This window comes from Channa argus, chromosome 6 (assembly GCF_033026475.1).
Source record: "Channa argus isolate prfri chromosome 6, Channa argus male v1.0, whole genome shotgun sequence".
NCBI classification, from domain to species: domain Eukaryota; kingdom Metazoa; phylum Chordata; class Actinopteri; order Anabantiformes; family Channidae; genus Channa; species Channa argus.
Genome location: NC_090202.1, coordinates 23,347,721 through 23,362,936, shown reverse-complemented (window position 1 = coordinate 23,362,936; position 15,216 = coordinate 23,347,721). Strand labels below are relative to the sequence as shown.

The window sequence follows — 15,216 nt, the reverse complement described above, 5'->3', positions numbered from 1 at the left end:
TTTTCCTTACCAATGTTTCGGAATAAGACATTTCTTCTCTCCTAAAATGAGATGATGGCTTTAATGGGGAACTCCACCAGCACTGTTCTCTACGAGTGGGAATACTATTATGATTATCTCGATCCTGTAATTGTGGATGAAAGCAAGCTAAGATACAATAAATGTAAGTGTTTATTCTTTCACTTTTGTAGTTACCTTCTTATGTTACACAAAAAATAACAAATTTCCTCTTCGCTTTCAGACTCAGTTGTTATATTATTTTGGATGATTTTGGCTGCTTTAGTGGGATTCCTCTTTCTCAGTTTGTCTCAGTCGCTGTCTTGTAATGGAAACTTGCTTAGGTAAATGTGATGAGCACAAATATATTCGTTTTAGTGCGTGCTAAATTAGGCTTAATCCAGAAAGTTCTACTTTAACTTCGATAAATCCCTCTGTCATTACTGCAGGCATCACAGATCCAAAATCAATGGAAGATACGGAACAACTGCTTGACCTGAGGTCAAGTACAAGTACAGATTTGAGGTAATGAACAAGAATTCCAAAATTTAAATGGTGAAAATGCAATGTAGAGTTAAAATAGATATAACATTTGAGATAAGAAGTGTAGTAGTAGTGTAACAAAGAGTAGATAATGATTCTGCTTTCTTTCCATTTAAGTGAATATCTACAAATTCTATGGCTACCTTCACCTTTAAAAATATATATGTACAAAACAATTATCTTGTGCTTTAGCGATGTGTGTACATGTGAACCCTGGATGTTAATGTGTAAGCAGAGCACAAACATACCATTAGAATTAGGTTATACAGGCACCATATGTTAAAAAAAACTTTACAAACTTGTTACCAACAACATTTAATTGCAAAGGATTATACAAAATATCTTCAGACTTTTTACATGAATCAAACAAAGCATCAAACTGAAAGAAAAGCCTCCTAGTAATTGGTAACATGTCAAAGTACCTACATGCTTAGTTGTCAAATTTAACTCTTCATAGTCATTATGTCATTACAGATGTCTCTGATGGTAATTTGAGAAAGTGAGGACTTGGATGCTTTCTGTTTTTCACACTTTGCTTTGGTCACCAAATTGACGTGAGACATGAAGAGCTCTGCAGATGTGGCTCCACTCCACAACTCATGGATGTACAATGGCATCAGAAACAGTCCTGCTTCTGAAAAGGAGAATACAACAGGTTTCATTGGTTTACACAACAACCTCTTACAAGTGCATAATCCTCCTCTAGGACACTGAAAGAATTTGTTATTATTTCGCTTTTCTGGTATTGCCAAAAGGAAAAATAAACATATTTACTCCTGTTTGATATGGATATTTGAATATTTCACATTGCAAATGAGGTACGCAAATGGCTATATAATTGATTTTACTGTTTTGTAGAAGCAACCCCTCCCAGCACTTGGTTTTTAATTGGAACTGCAATAAATTGCAAAATTTAATACTATTACTTCATTCACTTCCATACTCAACTGCTCAAGTGGAGAAAATTATTTAAATAAATATTATTTTAATAACATGGATCATAATCATGGAACATATATACAAAATGTATTTAATACGTTTAAACGTAAAGAATTTGCACAAATGTTCGAATATTTTAAGTATTTAAGTAGGTAAATATTTTTAAAAAACATTTTGGGGACTTTAATTTCCGTCACTTTTCAGCAAAAGGTTTGAGCACCACTGCTTCAAACAGCTCAGTGACTCCGGTGTGTCGATACAATCTTTTAGTAAAAGGGGAAAAATAAGTTTTTTTTAATGATACCATATATGCAGAGTAGCAGTTACCAACAGTCTGGCAACAAGGTGGCAGGCTCTTACCGTATCTAGATGAATCATGTGTGGTTTCTCGCAGGCAGGTAGTGATGACAGACTGATGCAGCTTTGGAAGATTGCCTTCTGTCTCTAGCAAGCATATCATAATGTTTGTGAATCGCTGTAATGTTTCCATTCGTGCCAAAATGCTACAGGGGCACTGAGTTTCAAAGGCCTGATGATAAAGTCGAAGGAGATCTGCTCTCATACCAGCATCAAGCATCACGACATTTATGATTTCCCTGTGCTTTACCACTGCCTTTTCAAACCAGAACAAGAATTCTTTGGTTCTGTTTTCATCATATGAGGCCTCCTCCAAGCACCTGAGGGACCACTTGGTGAGCAGGTGCGCAGTATCACAGGCCAAGCCACTGCGATCCAGTTTGCTTGTTAGCTGAGCCAGCTGGGGTTCAGAGAGGGGAACTACAGGTTCCCAGTGAACAAAGATACTGCTGAGGTGAAATTTACACTCTGTCAGGAGACCGTATTCATGTTTCTCAGTCCCTGCATCCTCTGCAAGATCCTCTTTCCATCTATGGGCCTGGGAGGAGAATTTACCTCTGACCTTATTCTTCCCCATCCCTGAGGACGAAAATAAAAAATGAAATGATTGTATGAGCCAACGGGGATTTTCTCTGTGTTTGTTCTGTTTTGTTTTTCAGTGGTCGTTGTGTCTTGAAAGATTAGGTAGATTAAGAAGTGTATGTACTGTATAAGCGTTCTGATGACATCATCATAGACGTCGCATAACTGCCTTTGAAGTTTGCCTAACTTCTAGAGAACTATGTTTATTTACAGCTATTGGACAGACGTGGACCACAAGGTAGTGGAGTAGAGCAACAAGGTAGTTGTGGAAAGTTGAGTGTGTAGCTGTGGCATACGTTTTAAGCCTCATTTCTGTTCATTTCCCTATAAAAACACATAATATTGGCAAAAAAGCAGCAACTTTGGATTAGCTATTGACTGAACCTGGTACTTCAGAGTACAGTCTTACAGAGAGCGATATAACGTGACCTAATTTCATTTGGGTGCCAAAACCCTATTAACAAACGTGACTCATAATTTGTGGGGTTACCCGTCATCATTTTAGTCCTCATCTGATTTATTACTGGTCTCTAGTATTTGACCCCCTTCTTTGAAAGAAAGACAACCATCTGTGCTTTTTGATGAGACAGACTTTGCTGAAGAATATACTTAATGGCACTCACCCAGCAATTCCTTCACTTTGTGCTTTTCAGACAAGACTTGTATTTGAGTAATGAGTGCTGTGTTGCGGGACAGGGTGGCCCAGCACAGGAGCAGAGAGAGCGCTTCGGTACAGGAAAGTGGCTGGGGGTGGAGCATGAGCCGGTCAGCCTGTCTGTTTACACTGAGTGCTGTCCCTCGATGCTTCAGTACAGAGCAAAGAGTCTGCAGAAAAGTGCCGAGCTGAGTGGCCTTCACGCCCAATCTGTCAGGAGGAGGCCAAACAAACACTGACATCCTTGACCAGAGGACAGTTAACATTGTTCTTGTGCAGTCAGCTTTTGTCAGCAGTACATTTTGATTACATGTTGAAATGGTGAAATTAATTCACAATGTGAATGTAAACATTTCGGAATGTACCTGATACTTATGGTGCTTTACCTGAGGTGTCTGCTGATAGTTAATGCCACACATAAGAATTCACTGATGAGTGGGAGAGGGAGACACTTCCCTGAGCTCTGAAGTTTCTCCTTAGTGGAAGAGGTAGTTTTTGCTGCTTCTGTCCACTGTGTCTCCTTCTGCCCAAGGTTAGTAAACCACAGCACATGGAGCAGATCTATGATGGCACATAGCAGCCGCTGGTCCAGATTCCTGAGGACGACAATAAGTACATAGTTAGTTGGAAATATTGAATTGAATAATGGTTATGTTGCAATACAAAGCTAAACTTAAGGCAGCATCTTAAAAGTACCTTTTTTCAATAACCTGTATTATCCAGGTTAGAACTCCACAGTTTTTGGTGAGATTATAAGCTGCCTTGACCACATGGGCAGCCTGGCACAACACCCTGATGATCTGTGCCTAGCAGAGTGATATAAACATTAGACATAACAAGCTGCAATCACCTTGTCCTCATCAATCTGCTAGATTTCAGACTATTGTTTTTTTTTTTTTGGCCTAATTTCTCTGATTCTGTCACTCATCTCTATAGACTTCTCTGCTAAGATACTGAATCACTGTGATTCCTACAGTGGGTACCTGCAAGTAGTCATCACACAGGGGGCTGTTGCTGAATCCTAAAAGGCTCTGAAAGATGCCCTGTTGGTTGCACAACTCATAGCAGTGTCCATCACTTATACCTTCCTCTAGCACACTCAGGATCCACTCACGCTCCACCTTGTGCTGCATGGAGGAAAAAAAAAAGCTAGTCAGATAATATCAGTCTAAAATAAACACCTAGGCTGAACAAAATCAACAGATGAAGGCTGAATGTTGTTGACGCAAGAAGAGTTCATCTAATGAACCGTCATTTATCTAATCAGGGTAACTTGCCTATCTCAATTAACTTGCAGAACAGATTAAAGAAAAACAATGTTTTCTGAATTTTCAATTAACTATTTACCTCCAAGTCAAACCCATAGAATAGCTTAAAGAAGTCGGGGACCCTTCTGAAATCCAAACTCTGATGGGACAGCAGCATCCTGTTTAACACCACATACATGTGGTCCTCTGGGAAATCAAGGAAAAACAAGGAAAGCCAACCAAGGGCACAGTCAGTTATGCAGCAGGGAAATTCATATAAATTCATATATAAACTGTACACAGAAGTGCAAACATCCCAGCAAAACAAACAAAGAAGGTGGAAGTGTAGATACAAAACTTTGCTCCAAAAACTTTTCATCAAGCACTAATAATTGGAATTATCTGATTAAAGGGGCAAGTCTCAATGGCACCTCACCACACAAAATATGTATTAAAAAATATTTCAACTGAAAAAGTGACACATTGTATTTTACCGCATATGGCCCTTGGTGAAAACAGTTTGGACACCACTGCTTTAAATAAACGATGATAAAATGACACTGGTCAAAGACTAACTAAGGTTTTCAGGGTTACACACCAGGTTTGAGCATCTGCTGAGCCACTTTGGTGATGTAAGTTGTGAGGACAAATGGAAGCCTTTGATTTTGCTGTCGAACTCCATTCTTCACAGTGTCCATCAAGTACAGCAGCTATTTGACAAAAACAAGCTCATCAGTGTTTCAAGACATGCTTTCCAAACATACAATAATCACACACTACTTCTGTGACATTTTACCTGTCTCTTCTCTCTAAACCGAGCTCCCTCCAGGTGTTGGTAGAAGCAGCTCAGAACATGGTACGCTGCCGCTCTCAACCTCGGGTCGTAACTACTCAGAGCCATTATAGTTACTCCAAGTGCATGGCTGGACACAAACTTGAGGCAGTCAATCACGCACTCTGTCACACAGATGACAAAGAACACAACAGATGTGACTCAAGGCTGTGACTAAACTGATGATTCAGGGTGATGACAACAACAAAATACATTCACCTGGCCGCAGTATGGCACTGAACAGAGGCAAAAGAAAACAGGGATCGTACAAATTCCCAAGGTCCTTCGCCGATTTATTCTCATTCATCCGCTCATTGACATCCTATTCAGAGCAAAAAAAATTATATTAAATGCCACTTCATAAAATGTTTCAATCAAAAAAAAAATATATCTCAAATGTCTCCAAAAGTCATTCACACAAGGGTATTTGACAACATACAGTACATGATGTGATTCAAGGGTACTGACACTTTACAGTGGTTTACCGTAGAAAATTGTAGAACTGTAAAAGGAAATGTGAATTCCAACCTGCAGGATGATTCTGTGGTGCTGGGGAAAGTGAGCAATAGTTTGGAGCATCTTGTCAGTTCTCAATAGGGCCAACAGGTCATCAGAGCTTGCCTGCTTCCACAGGGAAGATCCAAGGCTTTTCCTGGTCTTGTGGTGCTCCACAGCCGCAGGACCCCACAACAAGGATCTACATTTGGAAACTCATGCTGAGGGTTTGCAACAAAAGAGGGCAGTAGTATAAACAACACAAGAACCGAATGCAACTTACTGAAACTTCAGCAGACTGACATTGTTTCGTTCATATTCCTGAAGGAGAAGCAACAGTTTTTGATCTGTAAAAACAAAGAGATGTGAGATTAAAAGACAACAACCACATAAACACAAAAAAACCTTAAATTTCTCATTTTACCTAAAGTAGTTAGTGTAGCTCCATATGCTCCCAAAAGTACAACAAAGTGATTCGCGTTGCAGACTGTCGGGCTTTTCTTCACCAGACAGAGAAGAAGGGACACTAACGCTTCTGAAATAACAACAAGATAAATGGGTGTGTCCAGTAAGAAATAAACAATTTAGGATTGTGTAACGTACCTTTTTCCTGATATTTTCTAAGATCTTCATCAGAGTCCAGCATGGTGGGCAAAAAGAGTGAATGGCTGGTGGTCATCATGTGAAGGGTTGATAAAGATATCAGATCCTTCTGGACCTCGCTGCCACCGTACACCGGCTCTAACAGGCTGCACAGGGTGTTCAGGAAGTGCGGGTCTCTGTAGCGATATCTACAATAAAATGTTTTTTGGTCACTCATTAAAAAAAATATTTGATGTGAAGCTTTTGATCAAACACTGAGTAGGAATACATTATTTTAAAAATGTAAATTTACTTCAGTCCACTCTTGACAAAACTGTTCCATTCAGATGCAGTGACATCTTCGGCTGATTTCTGTGCAAAGAAGATAAATGATGAAATGCTGAAAAGTATCACTACAGCAGTACAGTACATTTTAGGAAGGTTAACCCACTAAGAGATACTGCAGTCTTTCCAGGATGCTCTGCTCCTGCTCTGAAGGAGAAGTACTCTGATCTTTAGACTGACTGTAAGAGGCGATGAGACACTTAAGGGCAGAAGTTGTGACAGATCTTCTCCAGGTTTCTTGTTCCTCTGGGTAATCAGCCAGTTTCTCAGAAATAACATTTATAAGTTGCCATCTGGAGGAGAAAAACAAGACTTAGCTAATTATGACACTAATAATTTACTCCTTATTAAGAGTCATTTGTTACCGTTCAAAACTGTCGACTTTTTGAAGAACATTGGGAAGACTGATTGCCAAATCCCTGATGTCCTTGACACTTGCAGTAAGCTGGATTAGACTGGCTAGTGTTTCAACCAGCTGGGCTCCAGAGTCTTCTGTCATGTTTCCAAGAACACACTGGGACAATCTGGTGAGCATTTGTTTCTTGAAGGCTTTTAAAACTTGATTTCGCACTGTAAAAACACAACAATTAGGTAGATCTAAATTATTATGTCAGTGACAATCGGAAAAGAAAGACGATATTTGTATGATTTTAGATAGAACACAAATTTTCTTTAGTACAAACCATCTTGTGGTCTGGCTGGATCTTCTCTACTTGCCACATGTAAGTAGGTATTAATCAGTGGAAGGAAGGTTTCTATGTTGTCCGAGAGCTTCTCCATGTTTGCCGGTTCTAGACACCACACCTCAAAGCAGAAGCGGTGGGTGGAACAGTTCTGCAGTAGCAGTGAGCTGATTGCCTGAGCATCTGGGAGAGACTGTTGAAGACAGTGCAGCAGCACATCGGTGTGGATGAGCTTGGCACTGTCTGGCTCACTAGACAAACTCTGGAGCATGAAGGCCGCCAGAGCAGGGCTGGAGCAGGACAACAGCAGGGTGCCCAGGCCATGGAGATGTGCCTGTGTGAGAAAGGTACTGTGGTCCTGGGAAGAGGTAGGTTTATACTCTGTGAGGATCTGTAGTGCTGCTTGACCATAGACACTAAGCTGGACTTCTGTACCTTCACTGCCAGGAGAGATAAGACTCTCGTGTGGGAGGAGCAGCAACTTGGAAATCACCTTTGTTAGATTACAGGGCTCTATGTAGCTGTGCAGAGATAGGAGGGCTTGCAAAGGTCTGGACTGTTTCTTTGGAGCCTGGGAAGTCTCCTCTGCCAGCTCCTTGAGTACAGCTTTTTCAACAGTGCTCATGTAGCTACAAAGAAGCTCTAGGTGACCCAGACCACGTAGACTGGGAGCACAAATCTTCAACAATCCCAGAATGTTATCATTCAGCTGAGCACACAAGTGCTTTAGCCTGATGGGGTTTAGGGTTTGGGGAGGCAAAGTAGCCAGTTCCAGAGCCAGAAACCACTGCTCCAAACACGGGTGCTTAAAAATGGAGCCAAGAGCTGAAACAAGGATCTAAAGACAGAGGAGCCTTATTAGAAAACGTAACCTAAAAATACCAGCAACAAATACCATAAATGCTGAACCTTTTCCCGACCTTTTCTTTGTTGGCTGTGGATGACTGGTTGGGCTCCAGGAAAAACTCAGATCCTTCTTGGGAGATTTCTGCTGCTTGCTCAGGCTCTGCGGTATCCTGGAAGCCCTGCAGCTTCATCACCAAATCCTGAAGTATTCCCAGGAAGGTCTTCAGCAAGCTGGCCCCTATGTCTTTGGTGAACTGTGCAGAAAAATACCACAGTCAGAAATGTGTGTGCGTTTGACTTAAAACTTCACTAAGTGTCCTGTGCTCTTACCAAGCCAAAGCTTTCCACAGTGGATTTGATGTACAGTAAGATCTGCCTGATTGCCACTGGAAACTCCTCCATCAACAGGGAACATAGAGTTCCTTCCACTTTCCTCCTGAAGGTGCCATCAAGCAAAGCATGGGGTCCTTGATTGTATGCATCTTTCATCAGATCAGTGAATGCAACGGGGGATGGCAATACTTTTGAATGACATATAAAGGTCTTGAACTGCAGAAAAAAAAGAATATTTATAAAAAACAAATTTCATATACTCATGCTTTCACGTAACAAAAAAAAAGTTTGATGGCACCAAAAACTGACCAGTTCTTCCTGGCACTGCTGTGGGAGCCATTTGGAATAATACTGATGAAGATGTATAATAGAGGGATGAGGAGAAACAGAGTGTTCAGACGAGACCAGCTCTTTATCATATTGCATCAGAGCCAGACAGAGCGGGAGTGGCTCCCTCTGACAGTGCAGCACGTCTGTGAGCACAGCCGACAAGTACTCATATACTACTCCTGAGGGAGGAAAAGACAGATGTTATCAATATTACATCATACCATATAATTTGTTTTGAAATACGTCGTCAATCAGTGTGGAGAAACCACCAATTAGGCAGAGCTTAATGGAATTTATTCCAGGGTAAATTTGCACATTTGAGACAGCAAATTGAATAGAAATAAAATACAGAAATGTTTTAGATGTGCCTTACACTTATCAACTGCCAACTTAAAAAAACCAGACCCATTTCCATTTTATATGTCTACTATTTGTCCCAGTCGAAGAATTATTTTACCTTTGTCTGTTGGCAGTTTGTTTCTGGCCTCCAGAGATGCAGGAACCACTACACTGAAGGGGAAGGTTTGGATAATGACGTCCTCGCTCAGAGATGGGCCGAATTCCTCCATCTCACTGTCATTACCCTCCATAATGACATCCAGCATGTCTAAGACATCTAAAGCATGAATTGTCAAAATTGACAGATTGAAAAAAAAAAACTGCTTTTGCAAGCATTCTTGTGGCTAAAAATATTTAAACTTGGATTCTACCTTCAAAAACGTACCATCAATGTGTGAGACTGGGATACTGGCAGCATCACCCTCCTGGCTACTCAGGTTAGCTTGCAGATTAGCTGCCTCCTGGACCAGGCTGGCAACCTTATCTGTGTATATGTGGGCATTACACACCAGTCTGACAAACACCTAGAGCAAGACACCAGGGTTTTAAGATAAATTATAACTGTCATGGTTCAAATTGTATAATATTCTCTAACTACCAATATTTCACTAACAGAGACAAATGTTAAAATGTATTCAAACATGCTACAAAGATGGATTCACCCTCTCCAAGAAATGGATGACAGTATCTTGTTGGTTTGGTTCTACTCTGGTCAACTGGTTAAGCCAGAGTTCAAGCTCAGTCCAGGTGTACTCAAATACCCCACTGTCCTTTAGCACCTGAATACAAGGCGGGAAATACAACACATTGGTCAATTTTTCCTTAAGCTAAGATTTAGTGATATATGTAGAGAAATGTGATAAACTTTATTTAAAACACTAGTGAAATATCAAGACAAAGACTTCTGCGTATTACAACTGGGATGCCTGATTACTTTAGCCCCAATTCCATCACATTTAAACAACTTTTAGTCAAAGAAAACAGACAATCTACTGTAACCACTGTAGCGAGCTGAGCACATGCCTCATGACAGCAGCCTTGTCCCCCAACAGTTAACGAGCCACGACGCAACTTCGCACTCTTTACTGCAGATTGAATGTAAATGTGCAAGAAGAGAAGAAAAAAATGGCTCCTTACTTTTAAAACCAGCATCTGTGTGGAGCATTTCAGGTAGCTGCTGCTGCTGGTGACGAACATCTTGAGAAGCAGATAAAATACTGACTTTTCTCCAGATGAAGATGCAGCATCTGCAATATCCTGAAGAAAAGAATGCAAAAAACAAAAAATAAACACAAAGAAACCACTCTGATAAAAATGCAAGACATTCTAAACAATCTAAGAAAAAAAAAACAAAAAAAATACAACTACAACGATGTAGCTTCTTCACCTGTATGCGGAACCAGGAGAATTTGCTTGCAGGGAGATCCAAGGCCAACTGCAGTATCTGATACTGCAAAACTGGGGGAACTTCCTCCCTCATTCCTTCCTCTGACACAATCCCTAGCGAGACAGAATCAGAGGTTCAGACATTGTTAAAACCATCACAACACTACTGAATGTTATAGTTACTCCAGAGAAGGAACATTACCTTTTAAGAGCTTGCTGAAGTCAAATTTGCACTGGCTAACAAGATGTGGAACCACTTTCTGGTAAAGACATATGACCTGAAGAATCAGAGCCTTGAGGAGGATGGCCTCAGCTGTCTCAGCAACTGTTAAACAAAAAAATACATGTTCACATTCATGATCCTGCTTTTAACTTTTGTTTTGACTAATGACAATAAACAATACAAGTGCAGTAAATGTTATTACCAGGCACTTCACTTTTATCCAGTGTCTGTTCAGCGCTCTCTTCCATTTTACTCTTTTTTTCTTTACCACTTGTTTTTTCCTTCCTGCTAAGTGATTGCCATTTTGCTACAATGCTTGTCATATCGGGCAATATCTGAAACAGCACACAAGAGTATTCAGTTGTTACACAGTGGAGCATTGCTATCTGTGGATATTAAAACACCACCTTCCTGAGCTTACCTTACTGAGTGCTTCCCTGTACTGTTGGACCAATTCCCCCATCATGTCAGGGGTGTATACATCTGTGCTGTGCCACTCAGACTTGTCCAAAAGGTACTCAATATTCTTATTGGCTCTTTTCAAGATAAAATTCATCATGGACAGAGTTGCGAGCTGCACTGCTGTGTTAGCAAGCTGTCAGATACAAGAGGAGACATTCTGAAAACTATAGGATGTTAAAGTTTACTGCATTAATTAATTTGATCAGACTTGGTCACCTACACTGAGGCCCTGTGTGAAGAAAGCCTTATTACAAACAGGAGGAAGGGATATCACCATGATCATGGAGAGCAGGCGAGGCAGAGGTATGAACTCCTGAGTTTGAAAGACTATAGGAAGCTCTGGTTGGGCTTCGTAGATCTAACAAAAAAAATGCAAAAAATATTTCTGTACTTCAAAAACAGTTACACAAGACATTATCAAATGCTGGTGTCTCAAAATAAATAAATACAATAGCATAATTACTTTTTTAAGTAACTTGACATTGTCCTGCCAAGCACCTTTGATGCGGGGAGCGTATGAATAATGGGTTTCCTTGAAGTATCTGGCCAGAATATCAGGAACAGTTTTCAGCACATTTACCACCAGCTCTGCCACCAACTCATCCTCTGTGGCCTGCTTCAGCCCCACCAGGAACTGAAGCAAGACAATGTTACCAGCTCTGTAAAAAAGTATAAGCCTATTGTCAAAATGAGGGGTTCCCAGAAGAGTGCTAGATGAAAATCCTGCAGATTACTTTACCTGCCAACTGTGCCAAAGCTGGCATCGTGAAAGCTGATGCCATGCTTACGGGAGCAACACAGATCAAGAAGGAAACTGTGAACGAGTTCCCGGACAATTGATATCCCAGTGTGCGCGGAGTTCTCCACCATCTTACCAAAAAAAAGCAATAATTAAAACTAGACTGCCACATTGAGAAGTACATTTTTTGACAACACAATAAGCAAATAACCTACTGTGTTATCATCGGTTGTTGCATCCTCAATTCCATTCCATTTATACAGAGATGCAATATTTGCCAATACAGCAGGTGTAAATAAACGCACCTTCTGTGTTTTACTTATGGCTTTGTTTAGGACAACCTGCGGCAAGACAAGTAATCGTAAACAGAAATATGACAACTACGAATTGGGATTAAATGAAAAGTGTAAAGTGCTGACCACTTACTCTAGACTTCAAAGTGGACAAAATCAGACTGACTATAGACATCCTGTCCTCCTTCAGACCTGTACTCAGGATCTCTGGCAGGAGTTCTGACAACACCAAAATAACATGTCACTAACACACCAGACTAAGGCTTTGTTGTGTAAATGCTCCTCCATATCTAATATAGTACCTTTGATTTCCAAAATCTGTCCAACTGTTGCATTATCTCCAGACACTAAAAAGGAGAGCACAAACTGGATAAAAGCCATGCGGACATCAGGTCTTCCCTGGAAAATGTTCAGAGAGGAACATAAACATACAGTACCAGACGATACCAATACACACCAAACATTAAAAACTAAATTGCACCTTCTTATCCTTTCTCTTTGCCAGTCCAGACAGCACTTTGTTGATGTAAATGTGACTCAGTACTTCTCTGGCAGCTTCTGGACCTTGAGATACCAAGGCAGACAGAAGACTGAGACACTGTCGAACAAACCTGTGACCAGAAAAAAAAACCCAACATGAAGCAAATTTTAAATATTGCTGAAGACATACCTGAAGGCTCCTGTATTAATGTAATCAGACCTACCTGTGATTTTCTGAATGGAAAGACCCCTGCAGCAGTTTCATGTAGCTAGAAACAATCTTCTTCACAATAGCATTGCCAACCATGTTGAAGTGGGAGAGGTCACTGGCTGTTCTCAGAAGGATCATCTCCAAGCTCTCAAAAACAAGCATCATCTGCACAAAAGCAAGATTACATTAAAGCTCTCCTTTTCCAAAAACAGGTATCCAGTCAGTCTAGCTCTGTAAGAAAAGTACTTGAGCTTACCTCACTCTCTATTTGCTTTTCTCCTTCTAGCAATTTAAATACTTCTGCACACTCCATAGAGATTTTAATGTAACCTTCAACCACATCATACAGGTCGGGGGAAGGCAGCTTCTTAGCTGTTGATATGAATTTCTCCAGCCCTGCAGGTGAACAAGAAAACAAGACTGAATCGAAGTAAAGAAGAGAACTGCAGACACTGTAATACGAATAATGATGCACTAACGTATGTGGTTTGTCATGCGTATATAGAAACAGTTATTGTTATATGTGTAGTTTAAATATAATAAAAAAACACGTATAGGATTCAATATCACTTACAGTGTTAAAACATAATGCACACACTCACCCTTCATTGCTGTGGTGGGTTCCTTTAGCATGGCTTTAAATATAGTCCCATTGAACTCCGCTTGTTTTTCTTTTTTTACCAGACTGTTTGACTCTACAGAGTCGTTAAGGCGCCGTTTGCCCATTTTAACACGAACAAAACAGCTATTACCGACCTATTCCTTTTTTTTAACAGTTCTTAATCTCATGCCCTAAAAGTTCTATCTCAATAACGCACGTTGTGGTGTAAACAGAAATTGTTCCGACGGAAAGGTCGTCCGATAGGAAACGTCTACAACTGAATTACAGTTCCGCATTATTAATCTGCCGCTCTGTTCAAAGGAAACGCGTTTCTGCGCCTGTACTCCACAACTGACAAAAATGTCAACCCAAAAAGTCCTAATAGAAAATTGGTGTCTTCATAGGGGAAAATAAAGACGCTACATGATTAGTAAAGGGGAAAATATGTTTCAATTTAGATTGAATATATTACTCATAGTATACAATACAATGAACTGTACTACAGACTATATAGTTAATTAGCATCTGATCAGATTAGAATTTATTTGATCTATTATGTTTTAATGTGATATTAGAAGGTGTCACAACACAGACACCATTCATGTTGTAGAAACTTTTCAAACAATCCATAAAAAACTAGGGGATAACATAATTCTTTCTTTCTTTCTTTCTTTCTTTCTTTCTTTCTTTCTTTCTTTCTTTCTTTCTTTCTTTCTTTCTTTCTTTCTTTCTTTCTTTCTTTCTTAATCCTCAGCTTCCAACATACCTTGTTTTAGTTCCACTCAATCACAGCATAATAATTTTGGGAAAACACATTTTGCTGAGACCATGTTCACATATTTGAGGTTTAGCTTTGTAGCCTATTTGAAGAGTATGTGGTTTTCAACCAAAGTGGAGCCTTGTCTCAGTTTCCTTCAACAAAAGTTTTTGCAGGCACTGTCTAACCAAATCCCAGAGTTGATGTCAAACTGATATGAATTCAATACTGTTGAAAAAAATAGCTGTTGTTTTTTTGGCCAAGTTTAAGATTTTTTGCACTATAGTCTGTTTTAATAAGTAATCATTCATTTATTAGGTGGTCATGAAGAGGATTCAGCTCTGGAAAGGTGCTCAAAGAACACTCAGAAAATCGTTTTTTAATTTAAGCGCACACTGTATATGCAACATAACTGAATTTACAAATAATAAAAATACTTTTACTATTATTATTTAGCTAAGTGAACTTCAGTTTCATAAGCAACCACTCAAATGAAACAGCAGTATTTAAATCAACACAGAGGTTTGCTATTTATAGCAATAATAAGAAGAATTACTTATAGTTTTCATTCAGTTACATGACAACCACCAGGTGTCACCTTTGCTGAAAACTGAGGTGCAGGTAGATTGGGAAACAGCAGTTTTCTTCATCACACAAAGGAGAAGATATTTAAAAACTTTCCAATGGTGTTGTGAGTTAGTTTTGTAGGCCTTATTATTTGTAAAATAATTTAGTTATTGTGATATTAACTATATTAAGATGTTTTCTGGCATGCTAGCAATCGGCCATTGTCTAGGATCTCACAGTACTTGGGACTCTGGTATATTGATTATAACTCAGTGCTGTTCATGTTCATAAAATCCTTCTGTCTGTGGTGATAAAACTTTATTTTCAGAACATTTTTAGTATGACGATCTTAAGTTGGCAAATGTGGACCTGACTGTGGTACCATACCCTCT

The 15,216-nt window shown here is 39.7% G+C and overlaps 1 protein-coding gene and 1 long non-coding RNA gene across 4 annotated transcripts; one reads left to right on the top strand and one right to left on the bottom strand.

Moving 5' to 3' along the window:
- Positions 1-49: 49 nt before the first annotated feature.
- LOC137129081 (uncharacterized) lies at positions 50-1,060 on the top strand. The gene is made up of 3 exons (XR_010914683.1): positions 50-163; positions 447-522; positions 1,015-1,060. It is a non-coding gene; the product is annotated as an uncharacterized lncRNA (long non-coding RNA).
- Positions 839-13,761, bottom strand: urb1 (URB1 ribosome biogenesis homolog). 3 transcript variants are annotated; one of them, XM_067507918.1, is made up of 39 exons: positions 13,502-13,759; positions 13,156-13,295; positions 12,913-13,064; positions 12,690-12,819; positions 12,511-12,607; positions 12,342-12,427; positions 12,131-12,256; positions 11,916-12,046; positions 11,640-11,835; positions 11,397-11,534; positions 11,136-11,309; positions 10,917-11,049; positions 10,694-10,816; positions 10,493-10,605; positions 10,243-10,362; positions 9,768-9,884; positions 9,491-9,629; positions 9,224-9,382; positions 8,746-8,945; positions 8,434-8,652; positions 8,178-8,357; positions 7,258-8,095; positions 6,940-7,144; positions 6,681-6,867; positions 6,543-6,601; positions 6,251-6,438; positions 6,072-6,182; positions 5,931-5,994; positions 5,681-5,849; positions 5,372-5,474; positions 5,117-5,277; positions 4,919-5,030; positions 4,421-4,527; positions 4,057-4,200; positions 3,770-3,879; positions 3,460-3,669; positions 3,042-3,283; positions 1,840-2,415; positions 839-1,174 (listed from the first exon to the last, which is right to left on the bottom strand). In XM_067507918.1, exons 1-39 carry the CDS (start codon positions 13,623-13,625, stop codon positions 984-986), a joined length of 6,774 nt encoding a protein of 2,257 aa, XP_067364019.1. In that variant the 5' UTR covers positions 13,626-13,759; the 3' UTR covers positions 839-983. The 3 variants fall into 3 exon arrangements, with proteins under 3 accessions (XP_067364019.1, XP_067364020.1, XP_067364021.1); XM_067507919.1 differs by lacking the exons at positions 12,913-13,064; positions 13,156-13,295; positions 13,502-13,759 and having other exon boundaries at positions 12,511-12,555; positions 12,690-12,773; XM_067507920.1 differs by lacking the exons at positions 839-1,174; positions 1,840-2,415; positions 3,042-3,283; positions 3,770-3,879 and having other exon boundaries at positions 3,466-3,669; positions 13,502-13,761.
- Positions 13,762-15,216: the final 1,455 nt, after the last annotated feature.